Source organism: Botryllus schlosseri, chromosome 9, assembly GCF_051294905.1.
Source record: "Botryllus schlosseri isolate E-star chromosome 9, Bs_hap1, whole genome shotgun sequence".
NCBI classification, from domain to species: domain Eukaryota; kingdom Metazoa; phylum Chordata; class Ascidiacea; order Stolidobranchia; family Styelidae; genus Botryllus; species Botryllus schlosseri.
In genome coordinates, this window is record NC_137244.1 from 13,318,811 (window position 1) to 13,345,635 (window position 26,825).

At 42.0% G+C, this 26,825-nt stretch overlaps 3 protein-coding genes across 4 annotated transcripts in view; 1 reads left to right on the plus strand and 2 right to left on the minus strand.

Annotated features, from left to right (window-relative positions):
- The window catches only part of LOC145447201 (arylsulfatase I-like), a 265,569-nt gene that overhangs the window by 6,731 nt on the left and 232,013 nt on the right, over positions 1–26,825 (minus strand). The gene's annotated exons all lie outside the window — the stretch shown is intronic.
- Positions 3,562–14,408, plus strand: LOC145447214 (retinol dehydrogenase 14-like). Of its 2 annotated transcripts, none has more exons than XM_080325633.1 (6): positions 3,562–9,732; positions 11,756–11,888; positions 11,959–12,068; positions 12,133–12,307; positions 13,557–13,629; positions 13,893–14,408. In XM_080325633.1, the coding sequence occupies exons 1-6, from the start codon at positions 9,550–9,552 to the stop codon at positions 13,990–13,992; spliced, it is 774 nt and encodes a 257-aa protein (XP_080181759.1). In that variant the 5' UTR covers positions 3,562–9,549; the 3' UTR covers positions 13,993–14,408. The 2 variants fall into 2 exon arrangements, with proteins under 2 accessions (XP_080181759.1, XP_080181758.1); XM_080325632.1 differs by having other exon boundaries at positions 3,567–9,732; positions 13,410–13,629.
- LOC145445932 (rab5 GDP/GTP exchange factor-like) lies at positions 23,346–25,560 on the minus strand. The gene is made up of 2 exons (XM_080324089.1): positions 23,855–25,560; positions 23,346–23,782 (listed from the first exon to the last, which is right to left on the minus strand). Exons 1-2 carry the CDS (start codon positions 25,269–25,271, stop codon positions 23,553–23,555), a joined length of 1,647 nt encoding a protein of 548 aa, XP_080180215.1. The 5' UTR covers positions 25,272–25,560; the 3' UTR covers positions 23,346–23,552.

A 26,825-nucleotide genomic window follows, 5' to 3' on the forward strand; every position in this document is an offset into this window, starting at 1 on the left:
TCAATAAAACTGTCTGTCTGTCTGTCTGTCTGTCTTCATAGCAGTTCAATAACCTTAAAGTAGTGCTGGTTCTTAAACTGTTTGGACCTCGATTTTACGTCGTTTATGGTGTTTTTTGTTATGCCTCTCCATTAGCCCGGCTGTCACAACTATAAAGGATGTCGTTTCACAAAAAGGGGGACAGTTAGGCGTCCTAGGAGGACATTTCCGATTTCCTGAAAAGGGAAGCCAAATCCTTCGAAAGGAGGATATCTGGTAACCCTAGCTGCCGACTGCCGACCATTGCGACGACCGTTCATATCAATATCGAAAATTTTGGTCAACCAGAGACGGTCATTTTTGGCCGAGGTTTTGTCGCCGCCTATCTTTTTGGAACCGCAGTTTCCCACTTTGGCACCGCCCTTTCCCACTTTGACCAAAACGTCACGTCTTCTTGTGTCTCGAAACAGAGGGGGTTTTGGCTTCGAATTTAATGTGTCTCATATATGCCCGCACCCGACCGCTCCACACCACTAGACTAATCCAACGGTCTTCCACGCGGTTAGAAACCATCCGGACAAATCTTATCCTGCTGAACTCAAACCAATTTATTGTGTAATACAAAGGTCCGCACATTTTCATGATCAAGCCATATTTTTTGCGTCTGTGCTTTTGGCTATACCCAACACAGTGACCTTGGGTATGGAAAAACCATCCACACGATATCGCGCGATGCGCGAAGAAATATTTTTGCAACAACTTTACCAAATATTGCATATATATTAACAGATCGCTCTGGTGACGTGTCGACCCAAAATTGTGCCCTTTTCGACCCATACTTTAGGGGGGGATTTGTGGGTTACAATAACTCGCAAATGCGAGTCTGTAATGATGATATTTATTACTGTCTTCGTGTCTCGTGTTCTGTGGTTCTCGAACTAATGATACGCGTACCGCTAAGTGGTACGCAAGAGCTTTTTACGTGATACGCCAAGAGAGCTGTGAGTGCCGTGCCAAGTACCCACATTGGCGAGCTTCTGCATAAGAAACAGTAGCAAATATCTCATCATAGTGTCCTATATGGTATCGACACAAGCAAATCTCACAGCTCAGTGAAATTGTATCACGTCACAATTTCCATTTGGCTACAGGCAATTTGACGGTCATTTTTGACCGGCTTGCCGAGCATTAAATTTGGTAAAACTGGTATCAATCGAAAGCTGACTCTGCACTGATGACGAAAATATAAATTTTGTTCCGCTTGCGGCCCTGGAACCCCCACAATCAGCCTCGAATTTTTCATTGTTATGAAGGTTGGCATTAGGACGCAACAATGCTTTTTGGACCTTTTTCTCTTGAGCTACACTCTCGTTTCGCCAGACAGCATTGTTGCGTCCCAATGCCAATCTCCATAACGATGAAAAATTCGAGGCTGCTTGTGGGAGTTCCAGGGCCACGAGCGGAATAAAATTTATATTTTCGTAATAAGTGCAGGGTCAGCTTTCGATTGACACCCGTTTTACCAAATTTAATGCTCGGCAAGCCGGTCAAAAATGACCGTCAAATTGCCTGTAGCCAAATGGAAATTGTGACGTGATACAATTTCACTGAGGCGTGAGATTTGGCTGTGTCGACACCATATAGGACACTATGATCTCATTATATGACGTCTCTTGCAGTTTTGCGGTATAGTACCAACATTGATAACCATAAGAAACATCGGTATTTTCAAGTAACAGAAGTAATTCAGGTGATAGGGGCCTACGTCATGTAGTGAAAAAACAAATTAGTGGTACGCCGCAGGATCGTAAGGTAACCAAGTCACAAAGTTACGAGTCACAAGCAATATTCCCTCTAAGCTGCGCACGTGCGCAAATGCGCAGTGCCGAGACGGTCTCTGTGCACAGAAAATTTAAGTTGCGCACAACAAATCCGAAGTGATGGCCTTTTTATTAGTCGTTACGCACTGTTGTCCGAGGATCTACGCAGTGAGTTGGTGAGTGTGCGCAGACTCGTCAAAAATTAGAGGGAACATTGGTCACAAGTCAATCTCACTTTTACAGTTTTGACTCGAGTCAAATCGTGTCATTTTCAATTCACCACCAAGTCAAATCCAAGTCACCTATAGCAGAGGTTCGAGTCCGAGTCCAAGTCATAATGGCAGGGTTGTAACCAAGTCACAAGGCTTCGAGTCACAAGTCAATCTCACTTTTATATTTTTGACTCGACTCAAGTCGCGTCATTTTCAATTCCCACCGAGTCAAGTCCGAGTCCAAGTCGGCGAACAGAGGATCGAGTCCGAGTCATGGTATTATGACTCGAGTCCGAGTCCAAGTCATTGTGTTGACTGCTCAGTTTCCAGTTAAAGTCTTCCTAAACCCACTTTTTATAACTCTGTTTGGTGATATTGAATGGTTCACATTTATAATATATCAATTTTCCCCACATTTAGCAGTTTCTGGTCGCATTTTCAAGCACCAGTACCAACAAACGAAATCCCAATAGTGTTTTGGCGTCGAAATTACAATGAAATGTCGGTCTTGGCCGTCTGAATCTCGAGTCAATGACTTGCTTCGAGTCATGCGCAATGACTCGAGTCCAAGTCGAGTCAATACACAGAGTGACTCGAGTCGAGTCGAGTCATTTCCGTATTTTGAGAAAATGACTCGTGTCGAGTCATACGAAAATCGTGACTCGAGTCGAGTCATGACTCGAGTCATTACAACCCTGTATAATGGTCACTGTTCAGTTTTCAGTTCAATCCGGTTCAATCAACTTTTCTCACCTCTGCTCGAGTGATATAGAATGACTCGCAGAAATTTCGCTCCGTTTGAACAGCTCATCGCGCTATTTCAAGCATCAGGACTGATAGACGAAATGCCAATAAAGTGATGGTGACTTTAATATTCTTCGAAGTTACAATGAAATGTCTGTCTTGGCCATCGGTGTGTTTGGGATGGGTGTTTTGTGGATTGGTCGTTCAATACAATTTATCGCGTAGTATGGTAGTTTTCAGTTTTATTCGGTCGTTCAAATTTTTCGGTATGTTTTTCTTTTTCGTTGATGCGTTGGTCGATGTCCAGGGCGTATTCGTTTTTGATATCGAGTATATTTTCTTCCATTCGAATACTAGGGTTTTGACATTTCTAAAAACTTCTACAGCGGTTGGGGCGTACACCGTACATTCCTTCATATAGGATAGGTGTGGCATGTTTTTGTCGGGTGTGGCGTCGATTGTTGCTTGTAACCCGTTCTCGAGGTCGTTGCTTTCGTACCAGGCCCACTATAAATACAATCTTACACGGCCAGACCAACTAGACTCATCACGTATCAATTATAAGCTACACGCTAAACCCTTCACGAATGAGTATACAAGCCCACAAATGTATAATGGCTACTGTGGGGACGAAACGTAACCTGATATTCACGCTGATAAAATCATCCGGCATTACCCATGGCTGATTTTTTTGATCACGTGACTTTCTCATTTTTTACGCTTTGCGGAACTTCCGACAGTTCATTCCGGATCATCAGAATTCTATATATATCCAGGTCGCATTACTAAATGTATTCTTGGAGGCAGAACTCGAAATTCTTCGCAATGGTAACAATTGATAAAATATAGACATATATATCATTGGCACCGTGTAGTTCAGTGGTTCTCCAAACGGTTACCGAGTGTAGTGAGGGAGGCGGTGTGTAGCTTAAGAGCAGAGCAGAGATTAGTGAGCCAATGTAACATGCACCCTGTTCAAAGACCTAGGTGTTTGGTTTTTAATTTATCGAAATTATCAGAATGGTCGCTTGACTTGAATGAAATACATATTTCGTAGTTTGGACTTTAGCCCACTTATAGCTTATATCCGACAATTAAATTAACCCTTGCCAAAACCTATCTCCGAATCTTACTCTGAAAAGAACCTACAGTTTAATGAAATTGTTTAGAACAGAGGTTCTTGACGTATTGGCCGCGAGTGATGTAATTTTAGGTTGCGATGCCACCAGTTATGAATTTCTAACAAAACAAAATATCTCTCATTACGCTATTTCATGTTGATAGTCTGCCCTTATCCGAGGTCCTTGTGTTGGGTAGGCCTATTATAGCCAATAACCTAGACACGACGGTAAAATCGTTACTACAATATGGCTTGATCCTGGAAATGTTCAGACCTTTTTATGACAGATGTTTGCATAAATTAACGATAAGGTTTGTCAGACAACGGTTCTCTGGAAAATACCGTCCTGTACCGCTAGCATGCTTCAGTGTAGGAGTGTGCAACGTGCGAGTGTGAAACTATGAGAGCAAGGGTTACCATACGTCCTCCTTTAGGAGGATTTGTCCTCCTTTTCAGGTTTTTGAAAATGCTCTCCAAGGACGCTGAAAAGTCCTCCTTTTTAGCAATTCGTCCTTCTTTGCAGCTTTTACAGCTATAAGATAATGGACAGATTCGACTGAAAATGGGCTATGAGGCTGTAGCAAATACGGACGTTCGAGCGGGTAATGCGGGAGTCGATCGAACGTGACGATCTTTTTTAGTGAACACCACTAAAATCAAGTAAAAAGTGTGTAAATCGGGAGTCAAACGATCGGTGTGCTGCGTCAGACTTTTCATTTGGCTAAAGGCAGTTTGGCGAAATTTTTGACCGGCTTGCCGAGAGCGAAAATTGATAAATTTGGTATCAATCGAAAGCTACCGCGGTACTGATTGCCCAAATATAGGTTTCATTCTGCTCGTGGTCCAGACCTCCCCCCCAATCAGTCTTGAATGTTGCATTGTAACGGAGTTTGGTATTGAGATGCAACAATGCCGTGGGACACATGAAGTCATGAAGTTTAGGCCAACATACGGCTGAGCAACGTGCGGTACCAAAAATATCGACAGTGATATACCCTTGGCCAAGCTAACCATATGTCCTCCTTTAAGAGGGATTGCTCGGAATCTGAGTAGACCAGGGGTCGCCAACTCAAAACGGTTCGCAGGCTTTTCAGCGACTAAGGTGCAAATACTGGGGTTAGCGAGACACGGTATTAGATGAGAGACTATCTCCTCGTAAAGCTTGATATTGAGGGAAAGCCCTAAGCCGTTTTCTAAGCGCCTCGGTCTTGGCAGTGTCTTGGCCATTACACATCAAGGCAATATGACATTTCATATGAGCTAACCCTTCTTTCATGTAACATTGCCATTGCCGAAGCTGTATCAGCCAGTGAGAAATAGTGATGTTGGCGCAGGAGAATAGCTTATTTTTAACAAAAACCACAATATTTTTGAACTGAAATGAATTTCAGCATTTTGAAATGCTTTACTAAGCGTTCTTCCGAAATCTCAAAGCATGTCGCGGATCGCAAAATATGACCTCGCTGTCCGTATGTTCCTCGTGACCCCTGGAGTCATGCAGTACAATTGCAACATTGCAGTACAGATGATGCACCACAATGAGAAATCGCGTGCTCCCGTAATGTTTTACAGAGCTGCGTTGCGTAAAACTGTTGCCGGCGCCTTCTCGATGTACATGCCCGTAAAACGTAGCATACTTATATTTAAAATGCATGTTTTTGATGTGTGAGGTCGCGACATGCCACTAAAACTCAGATTTGAGTCGCGGTCTGAAAAGTTTCAGAAACACTGAATTAGAATAAAGTCACATTCTCATTTACTACCTGAAGGCTATGTCGATCACCATTTTCTGGTGTTGACTAGCATCATATGTTATGTATAGTCAGTTTTTATGTGTAACAGTACCCAAGTAGTAGTAGTAGTAGTAGGCCTACCATGAATTGGTGTCGCGATGTGGAGCACAGGAGCACACATTAGTGCAGCGGGTCTATGCTAGAGATGTACGGATCATGGTTTTTAGCGATCCGGATCCAATCCTTTTTTATAAAATCAAATCCGGTTCCAATCCGGATCCTGTTACCATCGGTATTGCTAAAATCCGGATCCGAAAATAATTCTGCTCAGCTCTAGCGCATCCATTGACCCCTTGGTCGATATTTTTTCAAATTGTACCTTGACAATGCATCGGAGTTTGCTATCAAGGATTCTTCGAATTTGTGGTGCAAAGCCAAAACTAGCCGCCTCCAAGTTCAAACAAAACTTAGATGCAAAGAATCAGAAAGACACTTCAATGAACTATAGAAATTTAAAATCCCGTCCTGATCCGGATCCGGCATTCGGGCAAGAAACACTAGTCGATACATGTGCAAAATTGACAGGCCGATATTGTTCAATGCTCACACCAGATGATTTAGGTGTTGTGGATTTTGATTTTGACCTAACGGGATTTGGTAATTTCGTTTTTACTGAAGTCCTATATTGAAATTTGGTAAATTTTGAAATAATTCTGGCCTCGCGAGCGTCTATACGAGCAAGTTCTCAACCGCAGGTCCACGTACCGGTGTCGATGCCTCGGTTGTGTTGTGGTGTGGGGTAGTAGCTTATTGACTCGAGTAGTTATAATATAGTCGTGCCTATCCAGAAGCTTTAATTGCCTATAGCACAGGCTTACCATGATCAGTTTTTCGCAATCAGCACTTGGTACGTTCAGTTTACTGACGTATTCCATCACATGATTGGAATGGCTCTGAACCGAACCACAAGGTTTAATTGTATTGTATTCTTCACTGAAATTTCGAAGCAGTGTCAATACGAGCCTTCTGATACAGTCCTATAAATAGAGCGATACGCAATTGTTCCTGCTAGAGCTAGAAGGTATCACACACAGAAGTTGTCTTGTGATGGCTACACCGCTGTTTCGACAGCTCGAATCGTCTTTCGATTGTTGGTAGCCAATCAAGATTCGACTGACGTTCACACCGCCCACTTTTCGTGTTTTTTCCAGGTCCCTGTTTTTTTCGCAGTTTATTCTTGAATAGGCGACTGGCTGAGTGCTGGTATAGTTAACTTGCATATGTCGCCTTCAAGACTACATTCATCGCAATGCAATGTCTTGAACCAGGGGCGGGCAACATACGACCCGCGACCGGATTTTGTCCGGCCCGCGGACAGGTCCCCGTCTTTCATGATAATGTGGCCCGCAGCCCAGTTATAACGCAGAGCGAATGTTTATAGTCGTATAATTGACTCCAGAAGGTTGCGTTTACAATTCGCTGCGTGTTTCTTCTTTTGTTCGACGGACTGGCTTAACCGCGCCGTACGGCCTTGTTGGCTGACGTACCACGAAGCCTGTCTATTGCACACGTATTCGATGGATCACACTGACGAATATATTTTGTTTCTGTCTCCACGACTTGTACTTTATTGAATCACGTACGGCAATGCAATCGACTTCCGAATCAGCGAATCGAAATAGAATGAATGTGTCTATACGCTGTATTACATTCGTATATATATCATAGCCACGAGAGATTACATGCACCAAACATCGTACCATTTATTCCTCTTATCTATAATTCACACGACAAATAGACGACTCACGAAGGTCTTTCGGGTTTTCACTTCAGGGAATTGCGTAAGGTTCACAACACTCCCTATTGCTCAAATCTTAAAATGGCGTGAACAATATATTTCGTTAAACCAGTCTTCCGAGATACCCCATTAATTACTACGTCAAATTTTATTGACTCTATATTATTATATACGTGTGTTCGCATCGTGCAAGATAGGAACTTACACTTAAGTTCGTCGAAACGACAATACTTGCATTATCGGCATTTGCGATGTAGCCTATTCAATCCTAATTTTAATAGTGGTAATCATGGTGTTTGTCGACTACAGCGGTAATTTACACCAGGGCAGATATCTTTTTGATTCTGTATCCGCCGACTTGTAGCACGGCACACTTCTGGGCTTGTGTAAGACACCGCTTATTCGAATGAGATGGCGAGGAGGAGCCTACATAAACCTGCAACACTTCGGTAGGAATTCTGGAGTCGATCTCGGTCGGACTCGAACCCACAACCATTGATGTTGCAGCTGCTGATAATACCACTACGCTAGCTCGCAACCTGCTCGACCCTAATGAATTGATATCTTGGTAAATTTGGGGTACCGGGCTTATCGAACGCCATGGAATCTTAATTAAGGATTGCAACGTGTGTTGACTGAGCAGAGAGAAGCGGACATGGCGGCGCCTGCATGACAATGCTGTTCTCAAATCCACATTTTGTTAGTCAGTATCGGCGAGAAAGGGCTTTAAAGCAGAGGTCTCAAACACGCGACCTGCGGGCCGCATGAGGCCCGCGAGAACATTTTGTGACGGCATTTTGGAATTTCAAGTATTCGACAATATATTCAAGTGCCACATATATTTTTAGATATAAGAACGTAAAGTTCACCCTAAAACTACTATAAAAATCACTGAAATCTCAACAAAGTACAGTATCACATCACTTTTAAAAGCTACCATACGGTAGAAGATCGACTATTACGTCACATTTCTAGTTCATGATGATAAAACATGACCCGTTGAGGATTCGTGACTGAAAATTGTGATTTGGTTTGGTGCGACTATAGAGATTAAACATGGAACGGGAACGACCGATTTCGCAGCTTCGTTCCGCTTCGCCGAGGCTGGAGTGGAGAATTGTTTTGCGTAAGCGACTGTGGGATTTTTGGCAATCCAAAAGCTATCTTCCCGAGCGCATAAATTATTGAATCTGGTCTTGATCGAAAGTTACTGTTGCACCGATTCCGAAAATTAAAATTAAAATAATTATCAGGCGCTGATCCACCTAGAATCTGTCCTCCAAGTCTGAAATATCGGCATTGTTCAGAACAATCGGGTGACCGCAACACGATGGCCCGTTGCGACTCCCCGATTGTTCGAACAATGCCGATATTTCAGACTTGGAGGACAGATTCTAGGTGGTGATATGATATGATAGGCTACATACCATACATAGCCTACATGTCCAGCAACCGTATTAAACACGAAGACAGAGTTTTCTTGAAGTTCTATTACCTTGATTGTTTTGTCATACTTTACCACAAAATTCATTTATTTGTTCGTTATTGCGCTGTTAACACTCGATAAAAGGAGCTCGCGAAAAGTCTGTATGTAGGGTTACCATATTTTGGAATCGGGAAAGCAGGACAATTTTACCAAAGCAGAAAAGTTAGTTGATCAAGACTGAAAACTGCTGATTTTGCTATTTTGCTGTGAAAAAAGGTCATCAATTTCGACCAATTCCCGTTTTTTCACACTTATGACTTAAATTTACTGGTGTTGACTAAAAAAAGGTCGTCACTTTCGATCGAACCCCGAATCACCGCTCGAATGTCCGTCTTGGCTATTAAGCGTCATTTATGCCCATTTTCGCTATGATCTGTCCATTATCCTAGCTGTGAAAACCGTAAAGGGGGACGAATTGCCAAAAACGAGGACATTTAGACGTCCTCGGATAACATTTTCAAAAACCTAAAAAAGGAGGATAAATCCTCCTAAAGGAGTACGTATGGTAAGTTACAATTGGTAACCCTATTATATGACAGGTAAACGGACCTAGTTACCGACAGACATAAATATTACCAGTATATAGTTCCTTTTCAAAATCAACTTGACGATAATTATTTCTCTCGTAGTCCGCGAATAATTGTAATATTGTTCGCAATGGGCAAATCAGTCATCGGAGGCAGGATCGATCCTAATATAAAAATGACCGGCAAGACAGTGCTTGTTACTGGCGCAAACTCCGGTTTGGGACTCGAATCCTGCATCGACCTTGCAAGGAGAGGCGCCCGTGTCGTGATGGCCTGTCGTAATATGGATAAGGGGAACCAGGCGAGACAGAGAGTAAGTTTTCATTATGTTCGAATGATATACCTTTCTGGCGGGGAATGTTTACAAAATAACAGGATAAATGCAAAGAGATAGAAAGAGATACAGAGAGAGAGAGAGAGAGAGAGAAACACAGAGAGAGATACAATCAGAGAGAGTGTGTGTGTGTCTTCGTAAAAGTAGACCTGACGGTGGTCCAGTAAAAAATTCTCAATATCTATCCATCTATAATAATATTAATTAATAATAGGGCAGAATGAAAAACTGTAGTTCAAACGCTCGTGCGAATAAAACGGTTTTGATTTTTGCGCTTGAAAACATATAGTGAGTCAGATAGTCTGATAGCAACTGAAAGGTTGTTCCACATAATGGCGGCCGAGGAAAAAAAGGTTCTCTCGCCGTAGGTCGATATTTTGACTGCAGGAACTGACAAGAGTTTTTGCGACTTATAACGTAACGCCCATCTGGGACGATTGTACAATGAACACGGTCACTAGCTCACGAAGATACGCTGATGCACTTTCCTACATGCATTTGAAAACATACAGAAGAAGCTTGTATTCAGACCTATATAGTACGAGAAGCCAATGGAGGGGTCTATGAGATTCGACGTTAAGGGATCACGCTTCCTTGGCCGAGTTACCAAACGAGCCGCAATGTTTTGGATCTTCAGTAGCATATTTTCAATGCAATTCAGGTTTACATCGAAAGGCAGTGCATTTCCATAGCCAAGCCGTGATATCACCAACGGCAATATTATGGCTTTGCATGCATCCTCAGATAAATAGTTCCTGATTCGACTGATCTTGTGGATATACATGAAATGGATCTTTGATATAGTCGATATGTTTTTTTTTTCATTGAGAGCATGTCGTCAAAGTGAACACCTAAGTTGCGTACACGGTTCTTGGCTTGGATAGTGTCTGGTCCGAGTCTGACGGTGAATTTATTGTGGTCAATGGGGCATCTGCTTGGAGTAAACATGATGAGTTCCGTTTCTCATTGTTTAATTTGAGACGATTTTGTGTCATTCAGAGCGCAATATCGATAAAGACATCGCTGTAACTAGGATGACACGCTCTCCCAATCATTACTATTTCTCATAAGACCGTAGACGTGTGTATCATCCGCGTGACAATGGTGGAAGATCCGCGATGGCGGCAAATAATGCACTTGAACCTAAATCTTCCATTTCTCATGCCAAACCAAGTTAGGCATAGATAGTCCGTTCATGTACTGGTACTTGGCAATGTTGGCATACTTGGCAATAGGAATATATTTTACTGGCAGAAATTAACTAAACTACACAGCAACTTTGTAGCAGACCTGTCTTTTTTTCCCCTCAAGACTCGGTTATTCCGAATGATTCGTTCCGAAACAATCAGAGGGGTCGAAGCAAACAGAAGATGGTATTCGAAGTAGCGCGGTAACTTGAAGTCAATTAAAAGTAGAGGTAGCAAGATTCTAGTCATGGAAAAACTACTCAGTGTTACAACTAGACAATAATGGTGTGAAAAGAACTCAAGTAAGAAATTTCCAAGGATTTGGTCCAGGACTCACGCGCGTTTAGCAGGAAATCAAAGACAGCTGTATAGGACTTGTGTAGTTCATGCATATCGACTCTTGATATGCAATTCAAACACACGATGTCTGTGTGTGCATACCATGACGGCCTAATGTGCAATGTGCAGATGCAGCCCGAAAAGGGAGGTGCAGAAATAGCCCTGTAGGGCTTTCTAAGTCTTTGTGCCACCCGCCCACGCTATCCTGGAATGGATAAGCGCCAAGCGGGGAAGCCACAGACACCAGTTTTAGTGATCAGGTCTTTGGGCTGACCCGGTCGGGGATTGAACCAACTTGAGTAAGTAGAGCAAATAGGCCAACTTGCTTTTACTTCAAAAATAGTCGAAGTACTTCGTTACTGTCACCTCTGTGTACAACTCATATAGGACTCTCTCCTTACCATAACCACTCTTACCTAAATCGCAAGAACTATAGGTACATAACGATGTCAAGCAATGTGAAAAATATTTACCAGGTCCTGCGGGAGTCCGGCTCCGATAACGTGGAATTAATGATGCTGGATCTGTCTTCCTTCGCTTCCATACGAACCTTTGCAGAACAATTCAAGGAAAAAGAACCTCGCCTCGACGTATTGATGAATAATGCGGGTAACTATTGGGTGGTACCTCGCTTCACGGTAGACAACTGCACTTCAATCCGTACTTACTTTGTACATAGGCGTTCTGATGTGCCCGCAATGGACGACTGCGGATGGGTTTGAAATGCAATTCGGAACAAACCACTTAGGTCATTTTTTGTTAACCAATCTACTTTTGGAATTACTGAAGGTTTGTTTACTATATCATTCTTAATTGCACGATGCAGATATGTGCTAACTCCCAATAATTTCAGTCCTGTGCACCTAGCCGGGTGGTTATCGTGTCGTCAAAGGCGCATTATAATGCCGGAAATGATTTAAACTGGGAGGACTTGAATCTTACGAAGAATTACTCGTCCGCCCATGCTTATTTTCAGAGCAAATTGATGAACGTATTATTCTCCAGGGAGTTGAGCAAACGTTTGGAAGGTATTGGAGTGAAGTTGGCGAATAGCTTACGGGTACCACTTCATGAACACCAAAAGGTCCTGACTAAGGTCGACTCTGGCCTCCTTTCCTAAATGTTAGGGGCTTATCCAAGACGCCCATCGCCACCTGCTCCACATAAACGACATATGCATCAAGAGACTAGAACGCAAATGGGCTTGTTATGAGTCGACAACTCTTAAGAATATTGGCCTCGAGTAAAATTACCATATATGTCGGAACACAATGATTTCTGAGCAACTATATACAACAAGGCACTGGAATCTCCAATAGCTTCCGCAGTCGAATTGACGTAATCTATAGACAGATAAATAGATGATTGTTCCTATTCGTAAATGACGCCATGAATATGTATCGTGTAGGAGATCAAATCGTTCAACGTCATACTATTTACACAACAGCAAAGAAAACTTATGTATATGATATTAATAAAAAACTAAATAAATCGAAAACTCTATCTAAGAAAAAGAAAGGTTTAAAAACAAACAGAATTTTGTTTTTTAAGCTGCTAAATTATGCCATAATTATGTAAATACTTTCCAAGAAAACACGTTGCATAGCCTTCGGACAATTACCATCCGATCTAGCCGACGTATACGATATGGGATATAGTAGGAACCCTCAAAATAGTCGGTTCAACAGCTATAGGCTAGTACGTAGATATTGCGTCAAAGGAGCTATATTTAGTATTTACCCTATATTTTCAATTTCCAATGCCAATCCACTATGACGTCACACTTGCATATTGGTGACGTCATAGCATAAAAAAACACAATAAAAACATAAAAACAAGGGCCTTTTGTTTTAAACATGTTTGTTTTTACTTCATTTTTGTTTTAAATGCAACCCTACATAAATATCCAATGGGCGATGACACGAGAGGCCGTCCTTGATCACCAGGCAAAGCTTGGATATGTTTGTTAATGAATTTCAAATTTCACTAGCAATACATTTATGATAGCGTCGACTAAATTTTCATCTCAAACCTGCACAATAGTGTTACGAATTATTGACACCTCGCATATGCACTCCACATATTCCTAATATAGAGGATTGCCTCAGATATTTTCGTATCGTTGTTTAGGTACAAATGTCACCACCTACTCCCTTCATCCTGGAGTGGTAGAAACCGAACTGTTTCGTCACCTCGGAACAATACCTGACCCCACATGTACCGATAGATTGGTGGGTTGTTGCTTGCCGTGTTTCAAGTGTTGCTTCGTATCGCCAGAAAAAGGTGCACAGACACAAATATATTGCGCAGTGGCACCCGAATTGGAAATGGAAACAGGGAAATACTACACGTAAGTATTCGTTTATTCTCGCGTCCTAACGTTTTCCATTAGAGCAGCTCGTGGGCAATGGTTTCACTTTCAGCTACAGACAAGAGGCTCATATCCGCATACATCGTGGGGCATGAAACGGACTTGTTCTCAAGGAGTTGTAGTTGGATAGTTTCCAATTTTGAATTACCATGTTAAGCTAACTATATTCCAAGCGAAAGTGGAAGTCTTCATCGACGAGAAAGAAACTTGCAACCATAACAGTGAACGATTTATCGTTACAGGGATTGCAAAGTAAAGACTGAGTCACGAGCGGCTCGTAATGACGATTTTGCCAAGAGATTGTGGGATATCAGTGTGCAGTATGTGGGATGGAACGAATAATTCGTATAAAGGATTTATAATATGGTTTTGGTACTTGTTTTGGGGTATTCATGGTGATTGTCGACTACTGTGGTCATTTACACCAGGCCGATATTCTTCTTATTTTCCGTAACTGCCGACTTATAGCCCGGCCCACCTCTAGGCTTTTGTAAGACACCGCTGACGCGGATGAGGTGGCGAGGAGGAGCCTAGGTAAACCTCCAACACTGAAGGCACTGAAGCAGTTACGTTCCTTCTTGCAAGAAGATGAATATGTTTAATTTTTTTTCTAGCGCTTGTAAAGTAGGAGGCCTATATGTCGCGGTTTCACTTGTTAAAATAAAACCAATACGTTCACTAGTATTATGTGTTAGTATGGCTCTTGCAATTGTACTCATTTACACTGTGTTTATTATAAAATTCATGCAAAAACTTGATTCAGTGCTGATTCGTATGAGACAAACGACTATAGTATCATCAACATTATTATTTGCACAACACAGTGGCGCTTATCTCATTTTCAGGCTGTGTAACCACTAACGAGGGCCGAAATGTTTTCATTGCATGTTTTTAAATAACACCGATAATGGACCCACCATACGGTATAGCAGGGGTGGGCAAACTTTTGAGCTCGCGGGCCGCATTCAACATCTGAATCCATTCGCGGGCCGCACTATATCAAATTGATATCATAAACCAAAACGCAATATTGCTAGTATTTGATTATATAGCGAGGACATGGAGATAATGTTAATGTATATGCTTATTTGAAACAAACCAAACATTGCTATGATGACATCGTACACGCGCCAGAAACAATAGTGAGATTTTATAGGCTGGTCGACCTCAATAACCAATTTCTCAAAACTATAGAGATGAAAGTCTGTTGTCCCGATTCTTAGAACAGGGTTGAAATTTAAATCTGTGAGCAGTGATCTGTTCAAAGATTTATTAATTCCGCTTTGGCTCAGTTCCAGGACACACAATGCTGACAGCATCATAACCATGTTAGCTGCAACATGCATATCACAAAACGTAACCAGGATGCTATAGCAAACCTAACGGATAGTTTGGTGGCATGGGAGGTTACGACTATTGATGAGAGATTTTGAAATATGAAATTCATACTAAATACAGAGCAATAATTATGAATTGGAAGTAAATCGCGCGAAGCGCGAAAAAAATTTCAGTTGAGCTCAGCTTCGCGATCCCCTTCTGATGCTTTCATGACCCCCAGGGGCACGCGTCACCCAGGTTGAGACCCACTGCCTTAGAATTATCATGGTGAAATATACTAAGAAGAAGTTTAATCAAGTCCCTGCATTAATTCGATTTTTAGTACTCATTTTATCAATATTTTTATTAAATTTATTTAGACTCTCGCGGGCCGCACAGAACGGTGTTGCGGGCCGCATGCGGCCCGCGGGCCGTAGTTTGCCCACCCCTGCGGTATAGTAATAGATGCCACTTCTGGGGAGGGGGGGTTACTATGTGCAACATGCATCTGGTTTCTTATATGGATCTGCTGGTTGTTAAATTCTGTGATTGGGTTCCGTCAATCATGTTGGTTCTTCCATACAGTATATTACTAAAAAAAATTGATTCTGTGTCCGCCCAAGTGTAGACTTCGCGGTATAGCTGGTGGTGGATGATGATGAATTCGAACATGCAGGGAGCGTAATTGTACAATGTACATGGTTATGTCATACACGGGCGCCGAAATGACGGTACGCACCAATTACCATCCGGTAGTTTCCAACCTTTTATGGTCGCGACTCCATTTCGTGTCCCAACTAAGAATTTGATAAGAATCCCAATCAACCTCGCCTCAATCAGAAATCAATAATCGTTAGATTACATTTTCATCTTCCCAACACACTCGAATGCGATATACAAGACACGAGGCGATGTAATGAACAGATAGGAGGATGCCGACGACGGCGGGTCGTGAATGGGGGCCACCTGCGTAAGTGACGCCGACGATCACCATTACGCTACCTCCCTCACGTCTCTGCCTTGAATAATAAATAAACTATTAATCTCTAAACTAGCATTATGAATGCTTTTTTCAGTTCTACTAGAGAACCTTAGACTCTAGAAAAAAAGTCTTGCCGCAACTATTCAGATTGTGGTCATGCTATGGTTTAATTGTGACTAATGTAGCAAGCTTCACTCCGAAACACGGGCAAAGGTTACGAAGTAGAACAATGAGCATCAGTATTTTTCAGTATTAAATCACAGCAGTAATATATAACTTTAATATGGTTAGTTGTGGCGACGCCATGGAAAAGTTGAAGCGACACCACACGGGGTCGCGACCCACTGGTTGGCGATGACTGTAGTATAATGAAGTTATATCTACCGCCATGCGAGTCTCTTCTGCTCAATTATAACTAGAAATATCGATTTAAACGACATGCTAAAGCTACTTTCGGTGAAAATATAGAATGAAACGTCCGGAAACTACTCAAGTAAGTAGGATACTTTCAGAAAGTAGATTTGTCGCATGCTTATAGTATAGTAAATCGGGGTGGGGTGCTATAGCCTACCTAGAAATTTCATGATGCCTCTTCGATACAATATGAAATGACTGGTGACACTACGAATAGAGCAGAAGTCGATGTAGTCTGTATACATATCTACTTAAGTAAAAGTAATCGATACCTACTTGAGTAGTCTACTCCAAAAAAGTAGAAGCACTTCATTACTGACCTCTGACCTGACCATCTCAGAGCATGTATGTATAGGCCTATATCAGAGCGGGGCAAAGTGCGGCCCGCGGGATAAATGCGATCAGCTAAGCCAGGGGTGGGCAAACTTTTGAGCCAGCGGGCCGCATTCAACATCGGAATCCATTCGCGGGCCGCACTATATAAAATTGGGATTATAAACCAAAACGCAATATTGGTATTATATTATATAGTGAGGACATGAAGATAATATATATGCTTATTTAAAACAAACCAGACATTACTTTGATGATATCGTACACGCGCCAGAAACAGTAGCGAGATTTCATAGGCTGGTTGACCTCAATAACCAATTTGTCAAAACTACAGAGATAAAGTCAGTTGTCCGGATCTTTATAACAGGATTGAAATTTAATCTGTGAGCAGCGATCTGCATGCTCATAGATTTACTATTTCCACTTTTGGTTCAGTTCCAGGACACACAATGCTGACAACCATGTTAGCTTCTAACACGCTTCTACTATGTGTAGATAAAACATAAATACCCAAATCCTACGCATACAGAGAACGAATCTACCTAAGACAGGCGCGAATCGGTTTTTATAAGCACATCACCGAAATAATTAAAACTGGAGTGGTCAATCTGTAATCACACTCGTGATCCGAAACATGTCAATCTCGTTTAGTATTTCGGTGATGTTCAAGCTGCGTGGGCCTTGAGATCGGGCTTGGGCCTTGGGCCTTGGAACAGTGGTTATCAAACTTTTTAAGACACGACCTCACCCCTTATGATGGTAGAAGATTTCGCGCCCTCCTTATCGTCATATCACAAAACGCAACTAGGATGGTAGCAAACCTAACAGTTTGTTTGATGACATGGAAGGTTACGACTGTGGATGAGAGATTTATAAATATGAAATTCAGACTAAATACAGAGCAACAATTATGAACTGGAAGTAAATCGCGCATCGCGCGAAAAAATTTTTCAGTGGAGCTTCAGCTTCGCGCCCCCTTTAGATGCTTTGGGGGGGCGCTTTGTGGGGCGCACACCCAGTTTGAGAACCACTGCGTTAGATTCATCATGGGGATATATACTAAGAAAAAGTTTAATAAAGTCCCAGCATTAATTCGATTTTTAGTACCCATTTTATCAATATTTTCAATAAGTTTCTTTAGACTCTCGCGGGCCGCACAGAACGGTGTTGCGGGCCGCATGCGGCTCGCGGGCCGTAGTTTGCCCACGTCTGAGCTAAGCTATTCTGCGCGGCCCGCGAAAGGTTATTTGGAATTCAAAACATAAAACTTGATTTGGGAATGACTTCAACCATAGGCTGTATCAACTGAGCAGGAAATTCGATTACTTTGAAGCCTGTTCATTAATATGCCACGATTACGCTGCCTACGTACCTCGCATGCGTATTTCAGATTCAAAATAAAGGCAATGCGGCAATATAGTAGCAATAACAAGAAGTCACTCGACCCCTATGGTTTAGTCCAAACCATCTTGTTGTCATTGTCACATTATACGGTATGTGTTTCAAATTGCTACGTGATACGTTTCTAAATCCCTAATTCGTAAAACAAGTCAATCAGTGCTCGCGATTACTATATATGACTCATCAAATCATATCTCTCACCCAAAATGGATGTCAAAAAAAGAAAGCCTACAACCGAAATTCAAAGAAGGTTTAGAGCTCTAAATATTTGTATATTGCATGCCTACTGGAGAAAGAGGAAAACCCCTATTTTTACTTCTCATTTGGCCTGCGGAGGAAGATGATTGCCCACCCCTGTTGCATATCCAATTATCCATGTCACATATAAAATGCGTGAATGGTGATCACTTTGTCACGTAGTCCAGGGGTGATGGTCAGCTCGACTAACACACTCCAAAGACATCTAAAACTCTAGATATCCCTGACACTTGACTTACCATCCGTCCTCCGTTTTCAGGAAATTGAAAATGTCCTCCGAGGACGCCTCCGTTTTGATATTTCGTCCTCCATTACAGCTAGGCTAATGGACTCGGTTCACTGAAAATCGGCATACATGACGCGAATTAGGTAATGTACACGTTCGAGCGGGTGATTAGGGATTCAAACTGAAATGATGATTTCCAGTAATTATTTCGAAATCACCTGTTTTCAGTTTTGGTAAATTAGCTTTTGTGGTTTTCGAAAAGTGTCCTCTTTTTCTTGATTCCAAAATATGGTTACTTTACCTGACACTTTCTTGTTCCGAGGTCGCTGTGTCATGGTATAACCATGGAAAACTGAATGGGATAGAACGGTAACTGCGTGGCCTGTCAATCATTTACGGTTGAATAACAATCAGTAGATAACGATCAATCAACCCAGAATTTTTGGTGGTTTGCCGTGATACTACGGCTTACGTAACAGCCATACATCGGGTGAAGCAATAAGTGTCATTATTATCGTTAGCGTGACTAGTCTAAATTAATTTCATATAGTTAATGACTGCACGTCGCTATCAAGTTGAACATCGACGCCAGTGTCCTTTGTAGTTTCTAGTATGCTATAGTGCTGTGCAATGTGTATAGTATTTAGGCTACAATGCTACATGTTTGAATAGCGTCATAAATTGGATAGTAATTGGTATGTATATCTAATATACGACCAGCTTATGCCAACTCCGATCACTTTTGATCCATCAATACAGGATGGTGTTCAATTATATCGCAAGCAGCTAGAGCAGGGTTTCCCCAAACTCTTTATGGTCGCAACCCCACCTCTCAATTTGTCGTGCTGGTTACTAAAAAAGGCTAGTGAAGCTGGCGGCTATATGTGCGCAGTAACTCGACAACCTCCCTCCTTAGATTAAAAGAATCAATCAAGAATGTAGAAACGTATATTAGTCTTTTTAACTCTTTCGACGCCGCGTATCCCCATATGTTCGCTAGAGATTGTCTTCAAAACGCCGCGTATCCCCATATGTTCGCTAAATCGAGAGAGCTTATTTTTGTCTCGAAAATCTGACATGCCGTTTTGCGTCCATGGCAGTCGGGGCATTGTGCGGTAATGAATTCAAAATTCAAGACTTGCTACTAAGTGGCAATTTCGCTGGATTATCTGTACGGAATAGTAACTTATTTGATATATATTTCCACGACGGTAATGATTTTCAACAGATGCCAATACCTAAAGACATTTTACATCATTATCACCAATCTTTAGCGACACATCGCGCGTTAAGTCAATATACGGATCTACAGAAGCCACCAAGTCAGTACATGTACTGCGACAACACAGACTTCACACCAATATATACGTATTTATTCAAGTTTTTCAAACGTAAAATTGCATCGGGAGATGACGAGGACTCAACGGAGACAAATAATGATGTTTTTGTGCAGATCGTTGCTTGTAATCGTACACAAATGGGCTCCGTCGGTATGTTACTGCGCCTGAAAAACAAACTTGAGTACCGGTACTAGCAGAAGTCAAATTTTCGAGCCATTATTGCGGATTTGACGTCACAATGATAACCTTGAAGCATCGACGGCCGAAGATCATGTCGGCAGCAGTATTTCACGACGGTTCTGAACCTCCGCATTGCCATTGAAAAGGAATTAACGATTTAAGGATAATATATTATCAATATATAATATAATAAGAACATTCTGTGAAATTTACAACGTCACAGCTAATCTATAAGTACCATAGAAACACCAACAAAATCCATACCTTGGCAGCAGTGCACCTGAAATCAGCCAAACTTCAGTTCGTACCGAAGCCTGTCCCAGCAACACGACAGGATCAATCAAGGCACGTTACGCATCATTAGATAGATATCGTTCGCGGCTACAATACGGACGTGGGTACGTCTCGGTAGCTAAGGTAGCGACGGAGTTACGATCGGTTGAAATTGGGGTTATTTGGTGAAAATCGCGGCGTTTTGAAGACAATCGTCAAATTTAGCTCGGCGTCGAAAGAGTTAAGCGATTTCTATCTATATCCAATCGAAATAGTCCAAGTTAAATAGATAGAAATACAGATAACGATCTCTAAGTTATTATTCCACTGCGCCGAGCCCGCATGTGTGTAATATACTGTTAACTCATCCGCATAGCACTACCGGCACTTAGTTCTTGTTGAACTTCATATTGATTCTTATTATGCTCTCGACAGGTGTCGAAGCGACTTGGAGTAGTCTATGCAATCAGACACCCACCTTGCCCTAGGTAAGGGGTTCTCAACCCACAGATGTTTATTTTTCGGTCCGCGACGTTTTTCGTTATGAACTCAATTACTATTGGGACAGTTATGGTACATATTGATTTAGCGACTTAGCTAAATTATCGCACCGTCTCTGTTTCATTTGATTACTCATTCCTTGGTTTGTTCTGATTTCTTGGTAGATGCTCGAGTTGATTGGTATTGTTTTGAATCGGTATTCGGCTGGACACTTTTTGAAGAGTGTTTCACTCACCGCGAATGGTTTGAACAGAAACGAGAACAAGGAACGGAAAATTAAACAGCAAAAACTGGATTCGTAACTCTGCGTGTAAAAATGAATCTGCTTACTCACATATAAATGGAAAACCAATGTGTCATATTTGTCGAAGAACAGTTGTCGTACCGCAGCGTAGAAGCTTAAAATGATACCATAACAGTTTCTTCTGCATTTATACATATCGCCTGATCTTAGAAAACGTAACCAGCTAGGTGTCAAAACCGTAAAGGCGTTGTTAACATTGCCGACGACGTTACAGACGCATCGTTCAAAATTGCTTGGTATATCGCTAAACCCCAGAAATATGCTACAGAATGTGTGATTTCAATAAACCTTTGTGCGAATATTCGCTGTTTCCGAATCTTAGCACCAAGCACAACATCACCTGAAAAATTTCGAAGCTACAGTTATCTGATTCAACCGTGACCAGAAGAGTATCAGCAATGTCAGTCGATCTTTTATCGCATGTTCTGAAACAAGTTGCCGCGTATTGACTCATTTTCGCCGCCTAGCATTGGACAAATCCACCGACTCCACGGACATTGCATAGCTAATTATTCTGGGTTAATTATATTAGAGTGGACATATGGCAGAGGAAATTCTGGCAAGGCAAACGTGGGGAGGGGACCAGCGCAAATCATCAACTTAAATACGATGACTTCTGTAACTATTGGTGCAGGGCTCCAGGCATGGAAGAAAGGCGAAGGGTTGATTGGTTTAATGAGAAATGGCCCCGAACGCCTGACTTCTTATTTCACTGAGAGCTCAAAGTGATGATATGGCCTCTGTCACGAAAAAGTTACCGTAATTTTAAACTCTCTCGCTGATGCATTGAAACATACTGATCCCTTTTTTGGTGGAAGCGTTGGTTCGGAGGTGCATACACCGAATTGGCAACGAATGCATTGCACCCTCCATTACTTGCGCCGCTGGAAGGAACAGATTCTCACAAAAAACAGCAACTACAAATTTACGAAAGCTGTCCATTAATGCCTTACAATGCATAAAAATGTACTAAATGCCCGTATAGGCCTACGACTGGTAAATAGGCTACATTGGCCTAAATTTAATAGTAGCTCATAAATACATAGTAATAATGTTCTGCGGCCCGTAGCGTTTTTTGCTGTTAAAATGCGGCCCGTTATGCAACGGAAGTTGAGAACCCCTGCCCTAGGCGATGTAAAGAGGAGCCATGCACACTGAAAGAAAGGTAAAAGAAGATGGCACATACTGTCAATAATTACATTCAAAGTATTTTAGATAATGATAATAGCACTTAAGTGACCCGTTGTACGCTGCTACGTAAGCCAGAGCATAACAGCAAACAATCGAGACATTCTGGCTCTACTGATTGTTATTCAACCGTAAATGATTGACAGGTCACGCAGTTACCGTTCTATCCCATTCAGTTTTCCATGGTATAACATACATTTCACTCAAAAAGGTGTCAGAGTTACGTAGCCGAAAACGTCTTTTCGAAGAAGAATTTCTTCTTCAAACACTAAGCAAGTTGGAGTGTAAGTCGCCTGAGACCAAGACCTCTCAGTTACGCATCCGCGACCTACTTCAATACCCTGATCATAAGCATTTACTGTATTGGTGAACTCCTCAGAAGATGGTTAAGTAATCATGCAGTTTCATAAGCAGCATCATACAGCAGAAATCCCATTTCTTCCAATTTAGTATGCAATTGACGTCATATTTGGTGATACTATATATTTATACAATGTTCTTTTCAATTCTCTACTACTAGCTAACGATTTCCTGACGAGTGTCAAACGAAATTATTCGGGCTTATTTCAATATGGATATAATTGTACACTGAAGTTCTGTACCTCCAAGAGTCTCTTCAAGTTTAGGATACGCAATACATTAGTATTTTTTATTGTGAGAACGGTGTATCACAAGTTCTGAACATCAATAAATATCAGTGGTTCAAGTTTATGTACTCGAAAATAAATAGAACATATTGACCAAAAATTTTGGGGCTGGCACCAATGTTTCCACGGTTTTCATTTCAAATTGCTGAGAAAGGAAAATATCCCACATTCCCACTATTTGGCAAAGTATAATACAACCAACAAAGACTCAAAACTAATTTTATATTCCACTGAACCAAAAGTTCCATAATGTTTTCAGAAACTTCTAAAACTACCGATTTCCAAAATAATTACTGCACCGAACAGCTATTAATCACATATATACTTCCGATACAGCTTTGCGAGTAACGCGGAATTTATTTTGCATCCACTAAATGTGAACGAAGCGGATCAAGAAAAAACAAACATGATAAATAAAACTAGAATTGATAGATATATTTTATCGGAAAGAAGAATAAAAAGCTCAGGTGACGTTCTCTCGAAGAACGGTTGACACGTAGAGCGACGCCGAATTTTTCGGAACATATGCCTACGTCCTTCACTTATGCACGGGCAGTAAAGGGGGTGGAAGATCAGACGGGATCTCCGCATCAAGCGCCGATACAATGTCGCTATGCGTGTGTCGGAACTTATTCAATTCGAGCACTTCATTGTCCTGGTCGCGTTTGACTTTGCTCATGTCGGGCACCGGTTTCGCGAGTTCCTCAGCTGCCGACTCCCTCACGAACTGCGAGTGCAACTGAATGTCCCGTTGCAGGTCGACGGCATCTGCAAAAAGCGCATCCATCCTTTGATCTAAGTCGGCGAGATCATTTAAATTTTTGTACATCAACTCCAAACCTGGGCACATGCGGTGGTCTCTGCCGGGCTCGGGATGTTTCACAGTGTTTTGCAGCTTGGCGAAGTTCCCGCTCATGTAATCGTCGAACTCCTCTTCCGTTAGAGACAAGCTGGACGCGTTGAGTCCGCTTTCGATAAACTCGACGGCGCAGCAAAGGTTTGTGAAGTAGTAGGCATCTTCGCCGGCCATCAGCCTGACAGGATTTGAAAACCTTGTGACGTAACTGATGTTAGATTTGAGCATCGGCGGGTTGGCTTTTAGCACCACGTATATTAAAGCCGGCAGAAAGTCATCGGCGCTGGCTGGCGTCTCGTTTTCTTTCGAGTGTTTGAGCGCTTCGAAAATCGCTTTGCTACATCTTGTAATACAAGATAGTTTATCTTGAGGCGCTCTTTTGGAATCCATTTCTATAATGGCGGTGATTGCTGAATCCATCGCGGCGGTCACGTTCGGGACATCCTCTTTGAACTGGGCATCCAGCATATCCGTGGTGACCCAATGCAAGCTGCGGATTTTCTTTTGCACCTCCAAGTCGCGAATTTCGTCGTCAGTTTGATCGCTGCAGAACACTGTCCGATAAACTCGTGTCATTACGAATTTCTCGATATTGTCCATGATGCGATCTCTGTCTTTTTCCGAAGAATATTTGCCGAAGACTTGATGGGTTCCGATGCGGTTCGCCATCACTTCGTAAAAATCCTGCACCAGTTCTGCCTGGGCGTCAATTTTCATTGCTTTGTTCGCTACGAGTTTGTCCATAAACGCGCGACATTGCTTGATCATGTCCGAAGAAGCGGGTTCTTGCAACGCCTTTATAAATTCGCTAAAATCTCTAGACGCTTGTTGCGATTCAAAACTATGCTTACGAGATACGGGTCGCGCATTAGGCTTTTCCGTTTGGCCTGCAACGCCCTTGCTGAGACGGCCGGATTTCAATTTGCGACTGCTTACGGGCGATTGATGAATTTTATGCCGAACGGCTGGATCGCTAGCGGATTTTGATCGATTAATTGGGGAAGTGTCGCTTTCGCTATTTGGAGAAAAGAATTTTTTCAAAACAGTATTAGAACGAGGTGCAAAACCGCGCACGTCTTCCTTTTTTGCGGTAGACGGTCGAGGCGAATATTGTGTATGACTGTGCAAAGTGCGGTGTTCGGACGGCAGTCTTATCTGTGGAGGCACGGCAGCGTTCTGTGTCGCGTTTGCTCTCTCGTTTTCTTCCTCCTGAAGTTTTTTCGCGAATTCATGGTCCTGCTGGATTTGCTGTTGTCTTTGCGAGTTGTTTATCTCCTTCCAGCATTGGGAGCAGTATCCTTGCCACGCAGAGTTGCCGTAAAAACCGCAACCGTTCTTGCATTTCAAATCGGACTCGTCCAAATGAATGCCTTTTCGTCCGTGTAATTTCACAGACGCCATAGTGTAGATTCAACGACCACTAGTCATATCATTGGTTAATTAATTCTTGAAAACTGAAAAATGAACGTGTCAGTTGCAGCAAAAATACATTCACGTTTTATAGGCCATATAGGTGTAAATGTCATGCAAATCATCGGAAGCTGAGCTGGATTGAAAATGATGTTGGAAAAGGAAAGGACGTAGTTTATTTTTGTCCTTGATGTTTTTGCGCCATATACACCGACTCATGATATACATACACATTACACACGATCTGTGCATATGCATACCATGAGAGCATGATGTGCATATGCCGCCGGGCAAGGAAAGTGCAGATATAGCCATTTGCGGCTTTCTAAGTCATGCACCACCCCTCCATGCTATCCCAGTAATGCATGAGCGCCAAGCAGGAACGTCATGGATACCAGTGTTATTAATCAGGTCTTTGGTCTGGCCCGGCCGGGGATCGAACCCACGACCTACCGATCAAGAAGCCGGACGCTTCACCATTACGCTATCTTGTCGGTAGATGTAGATGTGGATGCTGGGATGGTAAGGCAGGCCGTAAAATTGTGCAATGGTTGCTGAATGACATGAGCCTAAAAGTTCTTTCATTCTTTGGCTACTTATCGCAGATAAGCATGATGAATATGATGAAGATGTAAACTGTGCTGTACAACGCATTCGGATACGGTATATGGAAGTGGCATGGGGACCATAATAGCCTACATGATTGCAGAATGATGATAGACAAAAATTGTAGTAAAATGGACTTGCTTGCACCACAGAAGCGCTACAGAAATATTTCACTAGTGCTAGTATTCAATATGAAAAATTTATGTAATTTATTATTCAGCCGACTATTATTAGCATAAGCCCTATAGAAATGAAAAAAGGTTATATAGCTTGACGGTGATGCCACTTATCCACTCTACAGTGACCCGTTGAAGGTCATAAAACATATATAAAGACTATTAGCCATAGTAGGTCTAAGAAGCATATTGTACAACTATTATACACTAAATTTTGGGACTATAGGCCTACTTGTGAGTTTCCGTAGCCTACTAAAGTTACCGGAAACAGCTTTGTCAGTTTGGTGATGGAGGGAATCATTTTATATCTATATAAGCAAAACTGCTCTGCATATAACCGAAAAGCTATAGCCTATATATAATTGATTGGTGATTCTATTATTTGTAACCTCTCAATCAAGATACACCTGGGTCATGGCCTACTTCACCCTGGGTTAAGAGTAAGACACACAATTTCAATGAGACACACAAGACACAATGCAGTCGGTGTAATGATTCTAATGAACAGATAGACGTGGGCGTGAAAACGAGTAAGTACGGTCTCTCAATCAAACACCCACATCACTCTAATGCAGGGGCGGGCAACTTCTCCAGTCGGCGGGCCGGATATAGGACAATTAGATACTAGGCGGGGCGGATTCCTGAACCGATACATTATTCGCATATTTATCCACATACAAAGAATAAATCGTATGTAATGAATGTATTTTAACGACAGCAAAAGCTATTTCTTAACAATAATGACGAAGACAATGTAGATTTG

What these genes read in the sequence shown, in the direction of transcription:
- LOC145445932 (XM_080324089.1), bottom strand. Translation starts at nt 25,271, where the DNA reads ATGGCGTCTGTGAAATTACACGGACGAAAAGGCATTCATTTGGACGAG. An exon ending in AGACCACCGCATGTGCCCAG is followed by an intron (nt 23,783 to 23,854) that starts GTTTGGAGTTGA and finishes CGCTTTTTGCAG; the next exon opens with ATGCCGTCGACCTGCAACGG.
- LOC145447214 (XM_080325632.1), top strand. Translation starts at nt 9,550, where the DNA reads ATGGGCAAATCAGTCATCGGAGGCAGGATCGATCCTAATATAAAAATG. An exon ending in CGTATTGATGAATAATGCGG is followed by an intron (nt 11,889 to 11,958) that starts GTAACTATTGGG and finishes CTTTGTACATAG; the next exon opens with GCGTTCTGATGTGCCCGCAA. An exon ending in GTTGAGCAAACGTTTGGAAG is followed by an intron (nt 12,308 to 13,409) that starts GTATTGGAGTGA and finishes ATCGTTGTTTAG; the next exon opens with GTACAAATGTCACCACCTAC.